At 46.2% G+C, this 21,338-nt stretch overlaps 1 protein-coding gene across 1 annotated transcript in view; it reads left to right on the top strand.

Annotated features, from left to right (window-relative positions):
* LOC142290307 (interleukin-1 receptor-like 1) overlaps nucleotides 1–20,326 on the top strand; it is an 82,190-nt gene extending 61,864 nt beyond the window's left edge. Inside the window, exons 7-11 of the mRNA XM_075334266.1 lie at nucleotides 2,347–2,470; nucleotides 11,113–11,270; nucleotides 12,467–12,610; nucleotides 13,728–13,892; nucleotides 19,309–20,326. Coding sequence (XP_075190381.1) covers nucleotides 2,347–2,470; nucleotides 11,113–11,270; nucleotides 12,467–12,610; nucleotides 13,728–13,892; nucleotides 19,309–19,613 — 896 coding nt within the window. The 3' untranslated portion in view covers nucleotides 19,614–20,326. The remainder of the gene's footprint in view (nucleotides 1–2,346; nucleotides 2,471–11,112; nucleotides 11,271–12,466; nucleotides 12,611–13,727; nucleotides 13,893–19,308) is intronic.
* The last annotated feature ends 1,012 nt before the right edge of the window (nucleotides 20,327–21,338 follow it).

Genomic DNA, 21,338 nt, shown 5'->3' with positions numbered 1-21,338 from the left:
GATTCAGTGATGGTGGTGGAATCTTACAGATGATTCGGTGATTGTGGAATTTTATAGATGATTCTGTGATGGTGGTGAAATCTTAGATAATTTGGTGATGGTGGTGAAATCTTATAGGTGATTCAGTGATGATGGTGGAATCTTTTAGATGATTCGGTGATGATGGAATCTTATAGATTACTCAGTGATGGTGGCAAAATCTTATAGATGATTCAGTGATGGTGGTGGAATCTTATAGATCATTCAGCAATGGTGGTGGAATCTTAGATGATTCAGTGATGGTGAAATCTTATAGATGATTCAGTGATAGTGGTGGAAACACATATAGATGATTCAGTAATGATGGTGGAATCTTATAGATAATTCAGTGATGGAGGTATCTTATAGATGATTCAACGATGGTGGAGGAATCTAATAAATGACTCAGTGATGGTGGTGGAATCTTATAGATAATTCAGCAATGGTGGTGGAAACTTAGATGATTCAGTGATGGTGAAATCTTATAGATGATTCAGTGATAGTGGTGGAAACACATATAGATGATTCAGTAATGATGGTGGAATCTTATAGATAATTCAGTGATGGAGGTATCTTATAGATGATTCAACGATGGTGGAGGAATCTAATAAATGACTCAGTGATGGTGGTGGAATCTTATAGATAATTCAGCAATGGTGGTGGAAACTTAGATGATTCAGTGATGGTGAAATCTTATAGATGATTCAGTGATAGTGGTGGAAACATATAGATGATTCAGTAATGATGGTGGAATCTTATAGATAATTCAGTGATGGAGGTATCTTATAGATGATTCAATGATGATGGAGGAATCTTATAGATGATTCTCTGATCGTGGTGGAATCTTATAGATGATTCAGTGATAGTGGTGGAATCTTATAGATGATTCAGCAATGGTGGTGGAATCTTAGATGATTTAGTGATGGTGAAATCTTATAGATGATTCAGTGATAGTGGTGGAAACACATATAGATGATTCAGTAATGATGGTGGAATCTTATAGATAATTCATTGATGGAGGTATCTTATAGATGATTCAACGATGGTAGAGGAATCTAATAAATGACTCAGTGATGGTGGTGGAATCTTATAGATAATTCAGCAATGGTGGTGGAAACTTAGATGATTCAGTGATGGTGAAATCTTATAGATGATTCAGTGATAGTGGTGGAAACACATATAGATGATTCAGTAATGATGGTGGAATCTTATAGATAATTCAGTGATGGAGGTATCTTATAGATGATTCAACGATGGCGGAGGAATCTAATAAATGACTCAGTGATGGTGGTGGAATCTTATAGATAATTCAGCAATGGTGGTGGAAACTTAGATGATTCAGTGATGGTGAAATCTTATAGATGATTCAGTGATAGTGGTGGAAACATATAGATGATTCAGTAATGATGGTGGAATCTTATAGATAATTCAGTGATGGAGGTATCTTATAGATGATTCAATGATGATGGAGGAATCTTATAGATGATTCTCTGATCGTGGTGGAATCTTATAGATGATTCAGTGATAGTGGTGGAATCTTATAGATGATTCAGCAATGGTGGTGGAATCTTAGATGATTTAGTGATGGTGAAATCTTATAGATGATTCAGTGATAGTGGTGGAATCTTATAGATTAGAGTTTCCCAGCTCCAGTCCTCAAGGCCCTCCAACACTGCATGTTTTCAGGATTTCTTTAGCATTGGATAGGTGTTGGAATCATTATCTGTGCAGGTGGTTAAATTATTATGCAATGCTAAGGAAATCCTGAAAACATGCACTGTTGGTAGTCCTTGAGGACTGGAGTTGGGGAACACTGTTATAGATGATTCAGTGATGGTGTTGTAATCTTATAGATGATTTGGTTATGGTGGAATCTTATAGATGACTCATTGATGTTGGTGGAATCTTATAGATTATTCACTGATGGTGGTGGAATCTTATAGATGAATCTTATAGATGATTCAGTGACAATGGTGGAATCTTAAATCCCTCTTCTTATGAGATCTATTTGTGTTGTTGGCATTTTTGACAGCAAGAAAAAAGAAGTCCAACAAAATTTTGATCGATGCCATGATCAGCCCTGAATTCTCTAGTAATCATATAAACTGAAGCATTCTATTTCTACTTTTTTGCTCCCGAAAAATTTTAAGTTGCAGAATGGGTAAAATAGTCTATTGTACTTAGATACATAAAGACCTTTTGACATGTGAAATGTGTGTTTACACTGTTTTAGACAGTTTTCCCCATTTATTCTTTATATATAATATTGATCTCAGATCTCATGTTATTATGTTACACATATATGAAGATAATTGTGATGCTTTTCAGGTACATCAGTAAACATTCCTTGTTCTGCCTTGGTTTGCTTCAATTGTGAGGATTTTTACCATGTCTATTGGCAGATAAATTTTACAGATGTCAATAACGGATCGAGATTCATTGAAGTGACAAGGTATATTTATATATGATTCACTGCAGTGGACAAAGTACGAACATGGTGGATGAAAAGGAAAACATTATAAACTATTTAATGAAATAATGACAGAAAATTATGAAATTTAGTTTCTGATTGATTATAGAAATGGGCAGGGGCGGACTGGGCTGTCTGGGGCCCACCAGGAGAATTAACTCCAGGGGCCCACCCTACAGCTAAATATAAACACCCATTAGCGTTATCCCCATTATTGTGTTGCTTTGACTGTATACACAGGCGGCTCCTGCACATCTATATTGTGCACCATAACTGGGATGTACAATTCTAGTCGTTTACAGTAATGGGGTCTTTGGTGAAAACAAGTTATCACCGTACCACAAGGTAGGTTGGTGATAACTTATTGATCGGTGGAACCAGACCAGTGGAAACCGCACCGATCGGAAGATTGGGGAACTTTTTGCAACAGCAGGTGGGGTGTGTGACCGCAGCTCCATTCATCCTCTGTGGGGTGGGATGTGTGACCGCAGCACCATTCATCCTCTGTGGAGCAGCCAGATAATAACAAGCGCAGCGCTCGCAGCCACTGAGGGAATGAATGGATCAGGGGTTGAGTCGGACACGAGCTCCAGTGTAATGGGGGATAAAAGTTGCACGATCGGTTCAGGTCCCAGCAATTGGTCCACACAGATGAATAAGTTATCACTTATCCTTAGGCCACGTTCACACGTTCAGTATTTGGACAGTGTCTTACATCAGTATTTGTAGCCAAATACAGGAGTGGGCGATAAAAACAGAAGTGGTGCTCATGTTTCTATTACACTTTTTGTCTGATTTTACCGCTCCTGGTTTTGGCTTCAAATACTGAGGTAAAAAACTCACGGAATACTCAGTGTGGGAACGTGGCCATAGTAAAGGTGATTACTTGTTTTCACTGGAGAATCTCTGTAAGTGCATATTTACTGCAGTGTAATAGCCACAGGACAGGGAGGGGTTAAATGTTTAAGTATTTAATTTCTACTGGAAAAAATCTCCCCCTTATAGAGAGAAAAAGTGACCTCCAAACACAACACAATCCACTATACCAAAACCAATAATACCATATACAAGGGGGAAATACCACCACACCGTGACCAGACAACATATTACCACCACATAGTGACTGAATACAACCACATACAAGGGATAAATACCGCCACACAGTGATCAGACAACATATTACCACCAAACAGTGACCAAATACAGCCACATACAAGGGAGATATACCACCACACCGTGACCAGACCACATATTACCACCAAACAGTGACCAAATACAGCCACATACAAGGGAGAAATACCACCACACCGTGACCAGACCACATATTACCACCAAACAGTGACCAAATACAGCCACATACAAAGGAGAAATACCACCACACCGTGACCAGACCACAAAGTGACCGAATAATACCACATACAAGGGAGAAATACCACGACACTATGACCAGATAACATACTACCAACACATAGTGATCAAAAGCAACCACATACCAGAGAGTAATACCACCACATCATAATTAGACCACACAGTAACTGAATACAACCACATACAAGGGAGAAATACCGTGACACTATTACCACACCACATAATGACCAAATAATACCACACACGAGACAAATATCAGTACAACAAGACCAGACGACATATTACTACCACACAAGGACATATAATACTATAATAAGGATCATGAATAAAAACTATAATGCTAATAACACTAATATTATCATAAGTACCATAATGTACATGAGCTTTGTATATAGTGTATAGGTAATACAGTGCTCACCAGTGACATTATATAAAAGAGCTCTGTATACTGTGTACAGTATAGCGTGTGTGTTCATGTAACACACTGACTTACCAGTGACATCTCTAGCTGACTTTATTCATCTTTGCTTTTTCTCTTCATCCGGCGTTGACCGTCATCACTTCTGCCTGCCATGACACGACTCTGCAGAAAATAAGTCACCTATAGCCGATCATTCGAAGAGCACATTACTCACTATTTCCCCAATTTCTACACCACATCAGACTCTTGTTCCCCCATTGGAGACAGTATCCTCAAAATTAACTTATATTTCATCAGTAATAATGTCCCCTAATTTGCCCCTACAGTAATTATGCCCCAAGTGCCACCATAAACTAATAATGTATGTCCCTCATTCTGGCCCCATACAGTAATTATATCCCTCATCCTGGCCCTTTTATTTAATAATGTCTGGGGAAACAAGTGTAATCAAAAGGGGTTCTTAATTGCTTCCTGCACAAAATATCCCCACACACTGCTCCTCTCCAAAATAGCCCCACAAAGTGCCCCTTTCCAAAATGACCCCCAAAAAATTGCCCTTTCTATAATATCTCTCCCAACTACATCCCTGTATAAATTCCCCCCCCCTCCTCATTATACTATGCTGCCTTCCACAATCTTTGATGCCTCATAATGTCCCCCATTGCCCTATAATGTTTCAATTTCTTTCATAACGTCCCCCACTGACCTATAATGTCCCAATTTTCTTCATAATGGCCCCGATTACCCTATAATGTCCTTCCACTGCCCTATAATGTCCCCCACTGCCGTATAATGTCCCCCACTGCCCTATAATGTCCCCCACTGCCTTATAATGTCCCCCACTGCCCTATTATGTCCCCCACTGCCCTATTATGTCCCCCACTGCCCTATTATGTTCCCCACTGCTCTATAGTGCCCCCCCCCCACTGCCCTATTATGTCTCCCACTGCCTTACAATGTCCCCCACTGCCCTATTATGTTCCCCACTGCCCTATAATGTCCCCCACTGCCCTATAATGTCCCCCACTGCCCTATTATGTCCCCCACTGCCCTATTATGTCCCCCACTGCCCTATAATGTCCCCACTGCACTATAATCTCCCCACTGCCCTATAATGTTCCCTACTGCCCTATTATGTTCCCCACTGCCCTATTATGTTCCCCACTGTATTATAATGTCCCCCACTGCCCTATTATGTCCCCCACTGCCCTATAATGTCCCCCACTGCCCCATAATATGCTCCATAAAGTCCCCCACCGCTTCTTAAAGCTTCTTAATGCCACTTGTAAAATAACACTGCTCCTCCCCCACCCGCAGCCCCTCATATAAAAGTACATCTTCGGCTCCTCTGGAGCACTTACCTGTGCCTGCGCGTCCTCCTCTTCATCCCTGCAGCTGCGGCCCCGGTGATGATGATGTCGGGGAATGACTGAGGCGCGCTCCTCTGCAGCCCTGGCGATGATGGTACATCGCGGGGCTGAGCAGAGCTGCTCTCCCGCCTGTCACCGGCCGCACTGTACAAATGTATTGCGCGCCTGAAAGACGCGCATACATCTGAATACCGGCGCGGTCGGTGCAGGCCTGGGGACTCCCGCAGTGCACCGCTAGGACCTTTGGTGAGTCACATGACACATGTGATGTCACTAAAGGTCCTCCAACTGCGAAAACTTCAGTGATCGTACACAACTTGTACGATCACTGAAGTTTACGATTGAAAGGCTGGGTGCTGGGGCCCACTCAGGCCTGTGCATGGGCGTACCCAGGATCAAAACTAGGGGGGGGGCAAGCCATGGTCGTTCAGGTTGTAAAATATTAGAACGGAAAAAGGTGAATGAAACGAAAATTGTAAGAGAATTAAATGTAATTATAGCTCGATTAATGACTCCGTACCCCTGTCCACACACACACACACACACACACACACTATAATGCACCCTCATTACCCTCACACACACATGCACTCAATACAATGCATGCTCCATTGCCCTTCCCCCCCACACACACACACACACAATACAATACATCCCCCCATCACCCACTACATACACACACACACAAATACCATGCACCCCCCATTACCATCTCCCCACGGACACAATACAATGCACCCCCCCACCACTCCCCCCAAACACACACACACACAATACAATGTGTCGCGGGCGGGGAAGGACGCCGCTGCACTGCGCTCGCTAACGCTCGGGTCCGGCGCTGCTGCGATGGCTGCTCAGTGGCTCAAGCGGTGGGCCGGATCTGGGGACTCGAGCGGCGCTCCTCGCCCGTGAGTGAAAGGGGGTAGTTTGGTTTAGGGATTTGGTCCGTGACGCCACCCACGGGTTGTGGTGAGGTTGGGCACCACCGCTGCTGGTGACGGGGATCCCGGGAGCGATGGCAGGGAGCAGCTGGGATGTTGTTTTCCCCCTCCGTGGGTAGGGGTTGGTGGTCCCGGGGCCCAGGAGGCAGCGTTGGATGGGTGCAGGGTCGCTTGGACTGCGCAACGCGGTGCCAGACGGCACGGTAGTACTCACTCAGCCACAAAGGTACACAAAGTCTCTGGTAAACCAAACGGCTGGATGGACGGGTCCCGCAGCCGGCTGCTGTGGCTTCTCCCGGATGGTTGGTGGTGGCTGCCTTTCCCTGCACCTTTGTGGATGTTCGGTCCCGATGGATTCCCACCGGTAACCCTCTCCCCGGTGTGTGTATGTGCCGGAGGAGCCCATTTGCCTGCAGGCTCTGGCCGTTGGAACTCTAGCTGTGGCAGTAGCTGTATTTCCTTTTGCTGGTCGGACGGTTGCCTTTAATCGGGTCTTGGCTGTTAGGAAACCCCTGGGGTTCCGGTCACTGACGGATTTGACCTCTAATGGCGACTCCAAGCCTGGTCGGGGTCCGTAGGCCCTGCCTGTTTGTGCTGGCTTCACTTCGCTCCCCGGTTCGGTACCGGCGGGCCACCGCCCGTCCCCGGTCCTACGGTTCCACGTTGATCTGCCTCTCCTGCAGATGGCTACCACCATCTGCCAACCTTGCCCTCAGTGCCCGAGCCACACACCCGGACATGGTCAGTTTGCTCCTCTCCTACCACTTCCCTAACTGAACTCTACTCACTCACTGATCTGAACTGACTTCCTTTTCCCGCCTCCAGGACTGTGAACTCCTCAGTGGGTGGGGCCAACCGCCTGGCTCAACCCCACCTGGTGTGGACATCAGCCCCTGGAGGGAGGCAACAAGGATTTTGCGTCTGGTTGATATGTCTGTCTCAGGGTGGGGGTGTGTGTTGTAGTACCTGTGACGACTTGGCTAGTCCAGGGCGCCACACAATGCACCCCCCATCACCCCCTATACACACACACCACAATGCACCCCCCCATCACCCCCTAGACACACACACACACAATGCACCCCCCCATCACCCCCTAGACACACACACACAATGCACCCCCCATCACCCCCTACACACACACACAATGCACCCCCCATCACCCCCTACACACACACACACACACACACAATGCACCCCCCATCACCCCCTACACACACACACACACACACACACACAATGCACCCCCCATCATCCCCTACACACACACACAATGCACCCCCCATCACCCCCTACACACACACACACAATACAATGCACCCCCATCACCCCCTACACACACACACACACAATACAATGCACCCCCATCACCCCCTACACACACACACAATACAATGCACCCCCATCACCCCCTACACACACACACACACACACACACACACACACACAATACAATGCACCCCCATCACCCCCTACACACACACAATACAATGCACCCCCATCACCCCCTACACACACACACACACACACACACACAATGCACCCCCCCATCACCCCCCACACACACACAATGCACCCCCATCACCCCCTACACAATGCACCCCCCATCAAGCCCTATACACACACACACACAATGCACCCCCCATCACCCCTACACACACACACAATACAATGCACCCCCATCACCCCCTACACACACACACAATACAATGCACCCCCATCACCCCCTACACACACAATACAATGCACCCCCCTACACACACACACAATACAATGCACCCCCCCTACACACACAATACAATGCACCCCCCCTACACACACACACACACTGCACCCCCCATCACCCCTACACACACACACACACACACACACACACACTCACACACAATGCACCCCCCATCACCACCTACACACACACACAAAATACACCCCCCATCACCCCCTACACACACACAATGCACCCCATCACCCCCTACACACACACACACAATGCACCCCATCACCCCCTACACACACACACAATGCACCCCATCACCCCCTACACACACACACAATGCACCCCATCACCCCCTACACACACACACACACATACACACTACAGTGCACCCTCCATTACCCCTCCCCCCACACACACACAATACAATGCACCCTCCATTACCCCCTCCCCAGACATAATACATTGTACCCATCACCCCCTACACACATACAATACAATGCACCCCCATCACCCCATACACACACACACACACACACACCCCATCGCCCCCTACACACAAACACACACAAAACAATGCACCCCCATCACCCCCTACACACACAATGCACCCCCCATCACCCCATACACACACACACACACACACACACACACTCACACACACACAATGCACCCCCCATCACCCCTGTAGCGGGGTGGGGGTCCCCCAGGACCACAAAGACGCCGTGACTCAAATAGTCCGATCAAAACAGCTTTATTGTCCTCGCTGTACATGTAAATGGACCCGGAACACAACCGGGTTATGCACCGTCCGTACGGGTCCCCGTCACACAGGCACCCCTTGCCGTAGGAGATGGTCTTACGATGCCCCGTTCGGCTGTTCCAGGAGGGTCCACAAACTTATAATCGCTCCACGCAGGCCTGGAGCTTTTCCAGGCTTCCGGCTCTGCAGCTTACAGAGCAGACTCTAGTACAAGATCATGGTGGGAGTTTTAACCACTTTCCTCTCTCTCTGGCACCCGGTAGCAGGCACCTCTAGCTGAGGTTCCTTCTTGGCCCCAGGGCCCTCTGCAGACCACTGGGTCTTTGTCTCCTCCAGGAGAGGTTCGGCCTTACAGCCCTAGTCTGGCTGCACTCACCTCAGTCTGAATATCTGAGTCCTGTGCTCAACCTCCACACAGGATGCTCCATGCAGAGTTCTCGGCTCTGCTCTCACTCTCTCCCAGCACACACGCTGGAAGTCTAGAGCTAGTCTCTATCCAGACTGCCCTAGACACACTCCACCCAGGTTCTGAGACTGGATTGCTTTAACCCCTCGAGCCACACCCACAGGTGGAGGTCTGTGAATCTCAGCCCTGCAGAGCACCTTGGGATTATTAAAGGGAACCTGACCCTTATGTGTAGCAAGAAGCCTTTGTGGACTACAAGTCCCATAGCAACCTTTTTCGTCTAGATATCGCAGATACCTTCTCCACTGTGACATATAGCGACCATTTACCACGTTGGTGGTCGCTACGTCACACCCCCTACACACACACACACACACACACACACAATACACCCCCCATTATCCCCTACACACACACACACAAAACAATGCACCCCCATCACCCCCTACACACACACACAATGCACCCCCATCACCCCCTACACACACACACACACACACACACACACTACTGTGCACCCTCCATTACCCCTCCCCCCACACACAATACAATGCACCCTCCATTACCCCCTCCCCAGACATAATACACTGTACCCCCCATCACCCCCTGCAGACACAAATTACACTACCCCATCACTACACACTCCTGCTTCCCCCCTCCCTCGGAATACAGCGCTCCTCCTCTGCCTGTCACAAAGCTGTGTCTCCTTCACAAATGTTCCCCGTTATGTGTCCTCAGCCCCTCACCACACATCTCCATTCATTACACCTGTCTCTTTGGCTCCTCCATGGAGCGCTTACCGCTGCCTGATCCTGATGTCTTCTGTGTCCCGGCGCCCGCTGCACTGTGATGACGTCAGCAATGTGCTGATCTCATCACGTTGCTGCACGTCAGCTGCATTACAGGCCCCCAGCAGCAGGACAGATGGGATGGTGGAGGCGGCTGGAGCACTGTCTGGGGACCCCTGGCCTGGGGCTGGCCCCAGCCAGGTGACTGGTATGGTAAAGAGCCCCCCCCCGCACACTCCCCGGTGCCCCCGCATCTCTCCCCTGGGCCTCCGCACACCCCCCCGGGCCTCACACACGCCCCCGCATCCCCCCCCGGGGCCCCTGCTTGCCCCCCTGGGCCCCCGCCTTCTATACTCACGCGCTGCTGCTCCTGCAGCCTGGCCTGGGGCAACGCCGGGTCCATCCTCCGCAGCACGATGCTGCAGTCACCTGCACAGGAAGGAAGCAGTCATCGCTCTGAGACTGCCTCCTCCTACAGTGTCGCTGCGCAGATGAGTCAGAGCGGCACTGACAGTGACAGCAGGCAGTGCAGGGAGATCACTCTCCCTGCTTGCCCCTGCAGAGGTAATGGGATTGTCACTTTGTCACTAATCATATCGGCAATGATTAGTGAAATTACCGGCCGGGGGGCCTCTCTCACATATCCATAGGGACCCAGGGGAGCTAGGGGGGCGTGGCCATCAATAGCAGGGGCCCACCGGGGGTTCTCCCAACCTCCTGGTGGGCCAGTCTGACCCTGGAAATGGGCCTTGTATGCATAGAGAATATTATATAGAAAATAATATTATGTATCTTTTTTTACATTGTACTTAAAGCTATGTATTAAATGTCTGTTAACTGACAATATTTACAGTGAATCCAGACAATTTAGTTCATCAGCAGAAGAGATTTCGGTTGAGGCCATTCTAACAATTGTAAAAGTAGAGGAAGAAGACTATCATTCTAACTTTAGCTGTGTAGCTGTCAATGATAAAGGAGTGATTTCTCGATTTATAGTCCTACAACCACCAGGTAAGACTTTCCATAAACAAAACTAAATACAACTGAACTTGTAGGGTTGATTGAATTTTTAGAAATCCATACAAAGTAATAGTTTTCACAGGCTTACTTGAGTACGTGGATTATGCTATGAAGCAAAAAGTCATCTTCTAATTACTCAGTTCAGGTGTTTCAGCTGCACCATACACCAATTACAAGCGGATGCATAAAGTCAAGCACACAGCCATGGAATCTTCACGGACAAACATTAGTAGTAGTATGGCTTATACTGAAGACCTCAGTGATGTTAAAAGTGGCACCGAAAGTGCCGGGAGTTCTGATCAGCGGTCACTGCGGACACAGGTACGCACGTCACCGCCAGTGATGCTGCATTGAATAGCATGTGAGCACACCCCTGTGGGCGTGCTAAATGCTAAGAGGGCAGAATGAGCGCAGGAACTAACGCCCTTGCGACTAGTCCCTAGCCTCATTAGCGTATCATAAAGGATCTTTAGAAATACTTTTTCTAAAGATCCCTTTATCTATGCTAGTGTATACAGGGACGGTTAGCAGGGATTAGCAAGATGTTCAAAAAACTGCTCATGGTTCTGGGTGCATATTGCACCTGACTAGTTTACTTTAATGATTTTATTACTATAAGGGCTGCTTCTCACTTGCGAGTTTCTCGCAGTAGAGCAATGCGAGAAAAACTCGCATTGAAATCGGACGCATGTTAGTCAATGATTCAGCTCTCATCTGCGATTTTTTTCTCAGTCCAAATCGGACCGAGAAAAAAATCGCAGCATGCTGCTTTTTTGCGAGTTTCTCGCACCATTTGTCCCAATGATTTCCTATGGAAGGGGATTAAAAGTAGCATCACACACGCGCACCACCGTTCACATTTGCGAGTGTGGCAGTAACTTCGCTCATTAGATGAATGTGACAGCACATTCTCATAGGTTAATTAAATGACACATGTGTAATAGCTTTTATCTAATTAAGATGTTGCATGAAACTAGCATCGCAATCGCAACACACACGCGAGCAAAACGCATCGCACTAGCGTTGCACTCGCACCTAACGTGAACTAAAATCAGCCGAGTATTTTTCAGCCCAGTCGGACCGATTTTACTCGCATAGATGTGTTTCCACCTACATTGCAATTTTATTTGTTTATAAACCCAGTTTTTTTACATGTAATATTATCCTATTTCTTTTCTATTTTATAGCCTTTAATAAAACAGCAAACATTATCCTTGTGTTTGTATGCCTGGGAATTCTGTGTTTCTTATTGTATGCATTTGGCACACATCTGAAAATTGAATTAGTCCTACTATTCCGTCACATTTTCAAGAAATACACAGCGAGAGATGGTAAGTCTTTTTTGCTTTTACATAATTTACATTTTTTACATAAATTCACAGAGTAACCTTTAAGGGGTGCTTCACACACAGCGAGCTCGCTGCCGAGATCGCTGCTGAGTCACGCTTTTTGTGACGCAGCAGTGACCTCATTAGCGATCTCGCTGTGTGTGACACTGAGCAGCGATCTGGCCCCTGCTGCGAGATCGCTGCTCGTTACACACAGCCCTGGTTCGTTTTCTTCAAAGCCGCTCTCCTGCTGTGACACACAGATCGCTGTGTGTGACAGCAAGAGAGCGACAAATGAAGCGAGCAGGGAGCAGGAGCCGGCGTCTGACAGCTGAGGTAAGCTGTATCCAAGATAAACATCGGGTAACCAAGGTGGTTACCCGATATTTACCTTAGTTACGAGCCTCTGCAGCTCTCACGCTGCCTGTGCTGCCGGCTCCGGCTCTCTGCACATGTAGGTGCTGTACACATCGGGTTAATTAACCCGATGTGTACAGCAGCTAGGAGAGCAAGGAGCCAGCGCTCAGTGTGCGCGGCTCCCTGCTCTCTGCACATGTAGCTGCATTACACATCGGGTTAATTAACCCGATGTGTACTGTAGCTAGGAGAGCAAGGAGCCAGCGCTCAGTGTGCGCGGCTCCCTGCTCCCTGCTCACACTGGTAACTAATGTAAACATCGGGTAACCATACCCGATGTTTACCTTAGTTACCAGTCTCCGCAGCTTCCAGACGGCGGCTCTGTGCAAGCGCAGCGTCGCTTACACGTCGCTGCTGGCTGGGGGCTGTTCACTGGTCGCTGGTGAGATCTGCCTGTTTGACAGCTCACCAGCGACCATGTAGCGATGCAGCAGCGATCCTGACCAGGTCAGATCGCTGGTCGGATCGCTGCTGCATCGCTAAGTGTGAAGGTACCCTAAGGGACCCAGGATGGAACATTTGTGAATTAGGATCTGATTATAGAAAAATAAAATTAATAATTTTACATATTCTTCACCTTTTCACTAGTACTTCATCATCATTTATCAATATTTCACATTGCATTTGGCTTTTTTTATACTAAAGTTAGTTTGTTTTGAAGACCAAACACTACATTCGGATACTTGTTTGCTTTGTTATACAGATGGGAAGGATTATGACGCATATGTTATATATCCAAGAAGTTGTCATGAACGAGTATTGGATAATCCTCTGGAATATTTTGTCAACAACATCTTACTTGAAGTTTTGGAACATAAGTGTGGATATGACCTTTTTCTTCCAGGAAGGAACACAGTCCCAGGAGAAGGTAAGATACATTTCCAGGTTACAAATCACAAAAGCAAGTACAAAAAGAGTTGAGTACCTTTGCAAAATCATTGAATTAGTTACTTTTTGCACTGATCCAGGGTCACAATTTGGATTGCCCTCCAGAGCTGCTTTCTTTAGCCATCTAATCCCTCCTGCTTTGAGCAGGGGGTTGGACTAGATGACCCAGAAGGTCCATTTCAACTCTAATATTCTATGATTACATGATCCTAATCTGGAAGTGAGTGATGTTGTTATTTTACAAAGGGTTGTTTGAATAGTGGACAACTCCATTAACTTTAAAACTGTGCTCAAGCTATGTAAATCAGTAAGTGACTAAACATTCCCTGGACTAATCCTCCCTCATGGTGTGTCAGTCGCCCAGGGCTATGGGGTAGTCGGTCCCGGGCTGTATATGTACGGCGATGCTGTGTCACGGTTGTGTAATGGCCGTTGCCCGTTTCCATGACTCTGGGGACGCTTCTTAAAAGAGATTATATACAGGGGAATTGAAAGAATTTTTATTGTGAAGCCAGTCTCTTATCTCTGGGAATGATGGTGGTGGCAGCCTGGATATTAGGCAAGTAGGGCCAGGCCCCAGGAAGTGAATGGTGGGATCCGGTGCAGAAAGAAGGGATACCACACGGTGGGGATGCAATGCAACTTCTGTTTTACTCACAATGGTGTTGAGCTTTAGCACTGAGGATGACTGGTTCAGACCCCTGGTCCCTTTTGTCCCAGTGCCCGTCTGGTGACCTGGTAGTCTCTTTCCCCGGCACCTCTCACTGGTTGGTGGGACCCCGTAGCCTGGAGTGTTTGTGGTTCCCTTACTGTCTGTTGGCAGTCTCTTGTCGCAGTGCCAACCCTGTAGGGTCGGTGTTTGGTTCCGGTCCCTAGCTCAATCTTTACTGCTTGTGCCTCCGGATTCTTGGGTCAGTGAGGTCGGTCCGTGAAGGTCCCCTCACTGTGCAGGTGTTTGTCAGGTTGCCTGAAGCTGTCGCCTGACCTAGGGCCCTGTGCCCCATTGGTGCTCTGGATCCAAAGGTATCTGGCTGTACCCTCACTGGCAACCACTCTCCTACGCCACCTAGTTCACTGCTACATGTCCCTGTCTGGAAACACGTCCACCCCCTTCAACTGTCACTACCGGACTCCTCTGTCGTTCTGTCTGTCTGTCCCCTCCCACCGGGCTGTTGTCTAGTGTACTGGCTCCGCCTCTGGGTGGCCATCCATTGAGTCCCAGACTAGTCAGTCATCCCTAATGGGGGGTGGGAAACTGGGGATGTTATGCGTTTTGGTGGTACCGCCACTGGTCTTTCAGGTCCCTGGGGGCAGGCCCTGCATTTTAGTCAAGATGCAGTACCTAGTAGTGCCCTGAAAGGTTCAGGGGCACTACAATTTTCAGATGTGTCGATCAAAAATACAGTCATATGAAAAAGTTTGGGCACCCCTATTAATGTTAACCTTTTTTCTTTATAACAATTTGTGTTTTTGCAACAGCTATTTCAGTTTCATATATCTAATAACTGATGGACTGAGTAATATTTCTGGATTGAAATGAGGTTTTTTGTACAAACAGAAAATGTGCAATCCGCATTTAAACAAAATTTGACCGGTGCAAAAGTATGGGCACCTCAACAAAAAAGTGACATTAATATTTTGTAGATCCTCTTTTTGCAAAAATAACAGCCCCTAGTCGCTTCCTGTAGCTTTTAATGAGTTCCTGGATCCTGGATGAAGGTATATTTGACCATTCCTGTTTACAAAACAATTCCAGTTCAGTTAAGTTTGTTGGTCGCTGAGCATTGACAGCCCGCTTCAAATCATCCCACAGATTTTCAATGATATTCAGGTCTGGGGACTGGGATGGCCATTCCAGAACATTGTAATTGTTCCTCTGCATGAACGTCTGAGTAGATTTGGAGCGCTGTTTTGCATCATTGTCTTGCTGAAATATCCATCCCCTGCGTAACTTCAACTTCGTCACTGATTCTTGCACATTATTGTCAAGAATCTGCTGATACTGAGTTGAATCCATGCGACCCTCAACTTTAACAAGATTCCCGGTGCCGGCATTGGCCACACAGCCCCAAAGCATGATGGAACCTCCACCAAATTTTACTGTGGGTAGCAAGTGCTTTTCTTGGAATGTCATGTTGTTTTGCCTCCATGCATAATGCCTTTTTGTATTACCAAACAACTCAATCTTTGTTTCATCAGTCCACAGGACCTTCTTCCAAAATGTAACTGGCTTGTCCCAATGTGCTTTTGCATACCTCAGGCGACTCTGTTTGTATCGTGCTTGCAGAAACGGCTTCTTTCGCATCACTCTCCCATACAGCTTCTCCTTGTGCAACGTGCGCTATATTGTTGACCGATACACATTGACATCATCTGCAGCAAGATGAAGCTGCAGGTCTTTGGAGGTGGTCTGTGGATTGTCCTTGACTGTTCTCACCATTCTTCTTCTCTGCCTTTCTGATATTTTTCTTGGCCTGCCACTTCTGGGCTTAACAAGAACTGTACCTGTGTTCTTCCATTTCCTTACTATGTTCCTCACAGTGGAAACTGACAGTTTAAATCTCTGAGACAACTTTTTGTATCCTTCCCCTGAACAACTATGTTGAATAATCTTTGTTTTCAGATCATTTAAGAGTTGTTTTGAGGAGCCCATAATGCCACTATTCATAGGAGATTCAAATAGGAGAACAACTTGCAAGTGGCCACCTTAAATACCTTTTCTCATGATTGGATACACCTGCCTATGAAGTTCAAAGCTCAATGAGGTTACAAAACCAATTTAGTGCTTTAGTAAGTCAGTAAAAAGTAGTTAGGAGTGTTCAAATCAATAAACTGATAAGGGTGCCCATACTTTTGCACCGGTCAAATTTTGTTTAAATGCGGATTGCACATTTTCTGTTAGTACAAAAAAACTCATTTTAATCCAGAAATATTACTCAGTCCATCAGTTATGAAATAGCTGTTGCAAAAACACAAATTGTTATAAAGAAAAAAGTTTAACATTAATAGGGGTGCCCAAACTTTTTCATATGACTGTATTGATCTGTGATTTTTGATTTTGAGATGTCCAGAAATCAGGTTGGCAATCTTAGGCGGGCTTTGCCCGTTGCGACATCGCAGGTGCGATGTCAGTGGGGTCAAATCGAAAGTGACGCACATCCGGCGTCACTTGCGATGTCGTAGTGTGTAAATCCTAGATGATACAATGAACGAGCGCAAAAGCGTCGTTATCGTATCATCGTTGCAGCCTCCGACATTTCCATAATGCCACTGCAGCGACAGGTACGATGTTGTTCCTCGCTCCTGCAGCAGCACACATCACTGTGTATGAAGCTGCAGGAGTGAGGAACATCAGCTTACCTGCCGCCGGACACAATGCGGAAGGAAGGAGGTGGGCGAGATGTTTACATCCTGCTCATCTCCGCCCCTCCGCCGCTATTGGCCGTCTGCCGTGTGACGTCGCTATGACGCCGCACGAGCCGCCCCCTTAGGAAGGAGGCGGTTCGCCGGCCAGAGCGACGGTCGTACGGCGGGTGAGTGCATGTGAAGCTGCCGTAGCGATAATTTTCGCTACGCCAGCTATCACGATATCGTACCTGCGACGGGGGCGGGGACTATCGCGTGCGACATCGCAGCATCAGCTTGCGATGTCGCAACGTGCAAAGCCCGCCTTAGTCTGACATAATATTTTTCTCAATCTGTATTTGGAAAACCTAATAAATATGCATTTTTTTAAAATTATTGTTGTCTGCTAGAGATGAGCGAATCATGTGAAATTCTCTTTCGGTGGTCTGTCAAGTTTTTCTGGGAAATTTGATTTGCAAAGGTGTTATTCTCTGCAAATGTAACATTTCTTATTATGCTCGTGGCTCTATTAAGGGCAGAATAATTGTAGGATGTAAAAAGTACACAAAATCCTAATACCTTATCATTTACTCCTCCGACCCCTCCGCTGCCCATCTTCACCCATCAGGTCCTAGATTAATCATCTGATCACCACTGCTCATGCTGAAATGCCTGGACTTCCAGCTCTGAGAGGCCTGGGATGGTTCTACACAAGAACGCGAAAGCTTACGCCATCATGAATGTAAATGTGGCTCCCCTGACCTGGTCAGGCCCCACTGAGTACTGCACCCATGCTGGGGCCGTACTTCCATTTAATCCAAAGACTGGAATAGGGTGTCTATGCACAGACATAGCAACCAGGTCTCCCACACCTTAGAGGGGACCCTTGGGCAGACCCAAGGGGGGGGCGCTTTCCTCCACATCTCATCTAGGGGTGTAGGGGAGGGGCTGGAAGCTAGGTTGCAGCGGCTGTGAGGAAAAGTAGGAGGGGCTAGCCAGTCTGGTAGCGAGAAGCACAAAAGGTGGCCTAGAGGAGTAGGACGCGCGCTGACACGCTAGTCAGACCCTGCACATGTAGTAGCCGTTAGCGGGGGAGAACGGTTACCGGCCAGTCAGTCAGAAAGACGCTGAGGGAGTCAGTTGGTCGAGTACGGGGACTGCTAGTGACTAGGCACGCACGGGGAACAGGTCCCTAGAGTAGACATCCATTTATTGATCTGCTAAACCTGCCAGTGAGGGGAACTACAAGAACCTCACCAACCATCTAGAGTCCGAGCCTCAGCAGCAACGAGGGGGCCCATAAGGGGGATTGAGCCTGGAGCCATCTCCCTTGGTCCACGCTGCCAGCAAACGGTCCAAAAAAGGGGAGAAAAGGCAGTAGCGACTTCCCTGGATGAATCCCACTGTACTTCAAGTCAGGGGTTATCCGAAACAAGAAGTGCTAGGAAGGCGAGTTAACGGTTACCCTTAGACCGGCCTAAAGGATACCTGGTTCTACCTGGTTTATCTCAGCATCGCCTTGGTTACCTCACGATAACATCTAAAAGTGAGTAAAGAACTGTTGAAAGACATCTTGGACTGAGACTGAGTTATTCTGGGACCTGTTGTTCCACACACCCGAGCCCCTGGGGCCAGCCTCACTCACGGGAGGCCATAATATCAGACTGCAGACTCCATCAGCCCCAGACGCTCATTAAATCTGCAGTGGCGGTCACCCAAATTCCTGACCGCAAACCGTGAGTGGCGTCATGACACAAATCATACAAAACTAACACACCTGTTGCCAGAATTCCCAAAAAGTAGAGACCCTGTGGTGTCCCTGACGGTGGAGTAAAGTCCCTGGGCTGGCCGCTGCAGGTGGTGAGGTGAGGGCTCCACATAAAAGTAGATATAGCAGGTACAGGGAACCGATGACTGAAGAGCTCCTGTCAATCACGAGCCACTCAAACATTTACAGAAGGTTGTTCAGAAACAGAAAGGGTCCTTTATTACGCAATCCAATGATTACAGTATTTTATAAAAGCTAATTCTAGGAATGTTTCTCTCCACAGATGTTGCATATTCATCTACCATAAATATAGAGAAAAGTCGAAGGCTCATCATCATCCTCAGTTCTCAAGTGAAATCTATGGATTCTTTGTATGACCAACAAGTTGGACTCCACAGTGCTCTACTAAGCAATAATATTAAGATGATTTTAATCGCACTGGATGACATTAATGAGAAGACAGAAATGCAAGAGTCTCTTAAATACATTATTAAGCAAAATGGGATTATAAAATGGCAGGAAAAAAAGCACAATTTGTCTCCTAATAGTAGATTTTGGAAGCGTGTGAGATATCAGATGCCTGGGTAATATACCAACATTGACATCTAAGTCTATAAAAATATAGATCTAATTGTACGCTAATAATCAACTTGGTAGAAGAGTTAACATTTTTAATTTGCACAATCTTTTTTTATCTTAAGATTTATTTACATTGCCATCTTGTTGCTGTTTGTGCATTGTCCTTTTGTTATTTTACATGATATGACCGCAACGTGTGAGTAAACCCTTACATTTGTTATGCTGTTCAATTGCTGGGAAAAAGAATTGATTTATGCCCCAAATGTAAAACGTGGATATATGCAACTATTAAAAAATGCATAGCATGTAGCATACATTTTATCGGGAAGATACATACACATTAGGGAAGGGTTCCCAATGTATACACATTGTACACTCACAAAAAAAGTATTCTACATGCTATGCATTTATTTTAGTAGTTGTATACATTAAAGCTTGTATTTGGCCATAGATGAAGTAGAGAAAGGATTTGTCATGGTTTTCATGTGTCTTTTTTGGATGGGTTGATGCTGCGGATGCATTGGCCTGAAGATTAGGAAGATGGGGAGTAATATACTTAAGTACAAATTTATTTTCATGTGTTCAAGCAGTGTCAGTGGTGTGGAGATATACAGCTCAACTGCAGCTATGTGTCCATGTGGCATGGCACTAAATAAGTGGCATATCTGGTCTAAGGGTATGTGCGCACGTTGCTTTTTACCTGCTTTTTTGCTGCTTTTTCTTCTGCGCTGTTTAATGCCAAAATGGATGTGTTCTTCTATTCAAGCAAAGTCTATGGGAATTTGGGTTTCTTGTTCACACTATGTTGTTCAAAATGCTGCCTTTTTGTGGCAGAACTTTGGTCAAAAACTCAGCTTTTCAAAGAAGCAACATGTCAATTGTTTTTGCCATTTGGGTTTTGCACTGCAAAGCTGAGTTTTTGACCAAAGTTCTGCCACAAAAAGGCAGCATTTTGAACAACAATAGTGTGAACAAGAAACCCAAATTCCCATAGACTTTGCTTGAATAGAAGAACACATCCATTTTGGCATTAAACAGCGCAGAAGAAAAAGCAGCAAAAAAGCAGGTAAAAAGCAGCTAAAAAGCAACGTGCGCACATACCCTTATACTGTGTAGCCAGGTTCCAGAACAGTGGACAGGATTCCTTGGCAGAATTTGTGATTTTTTTTTTATGCAGACATTTTAGATCAATAATGCCTTAAGGTATGTGCGCACGTTGCTTTTTACCTGCTTTTTACCTGCTTTTTTGCTGCTTTTTCTTCTGCGCTGTTTAATGCCAAAATGGATGTGTTCTTCTATTCAAGCAAAGTCTATGGGAATTTGGGTTTCTTGTTCACACTATGTTGTTCAAAATGCTGCCTTTTTGTGGCAGAACTTTGGTCAAAAACTCAGCTTTTCAAAGAAGCAACATGTCAATTGTTTTTGCCATTTGGGTTTTGCACTGCAAAGCTGAGTTTTTGACCAAAGTTCTGCCACAAAAAGGCAGCATTTTGAACAACATAGTGTGAACAAGAAACCCAAATTCCCATAGACTTTGCTTGAATAGAAGAACACATCCATTTTGGCATTAAACAGCGCAGAAGAAAAAGCAGCAAAAAAGCAGGTAAAAAGCAGGTAAAAAGCAACGTGCGCACATACCCTTAGTCAGATTTCTGGATGAGATATCCAATAATAATTTATTCCATATATTTTGACTGCATTATAGGGTCTGACCACTCCCACCATTCACATGTT

Source organism: Anomaloglossus baeobatrachus, chromosome 2 (genome assembly GCF_048569485.1).
Source record: "Anomaloglossus baeobatrachus isolate aAnoBae1 chromosome 2, aAnoBae1.hap1, whole genome shotgun sequence".
NCBI classification, from domain to species: Eukaryota; Metazoa; Chordata; class Amphibia; order Anura; family Aromobatidae; genus Anomaloglossus; species Anomaloglossus baeobatrachus.
The sequence above is the reverse complement of the archived record's forward strand: the minus strand, read 5'-3'. Positions and strand labels throughout refer to the sequence as shown.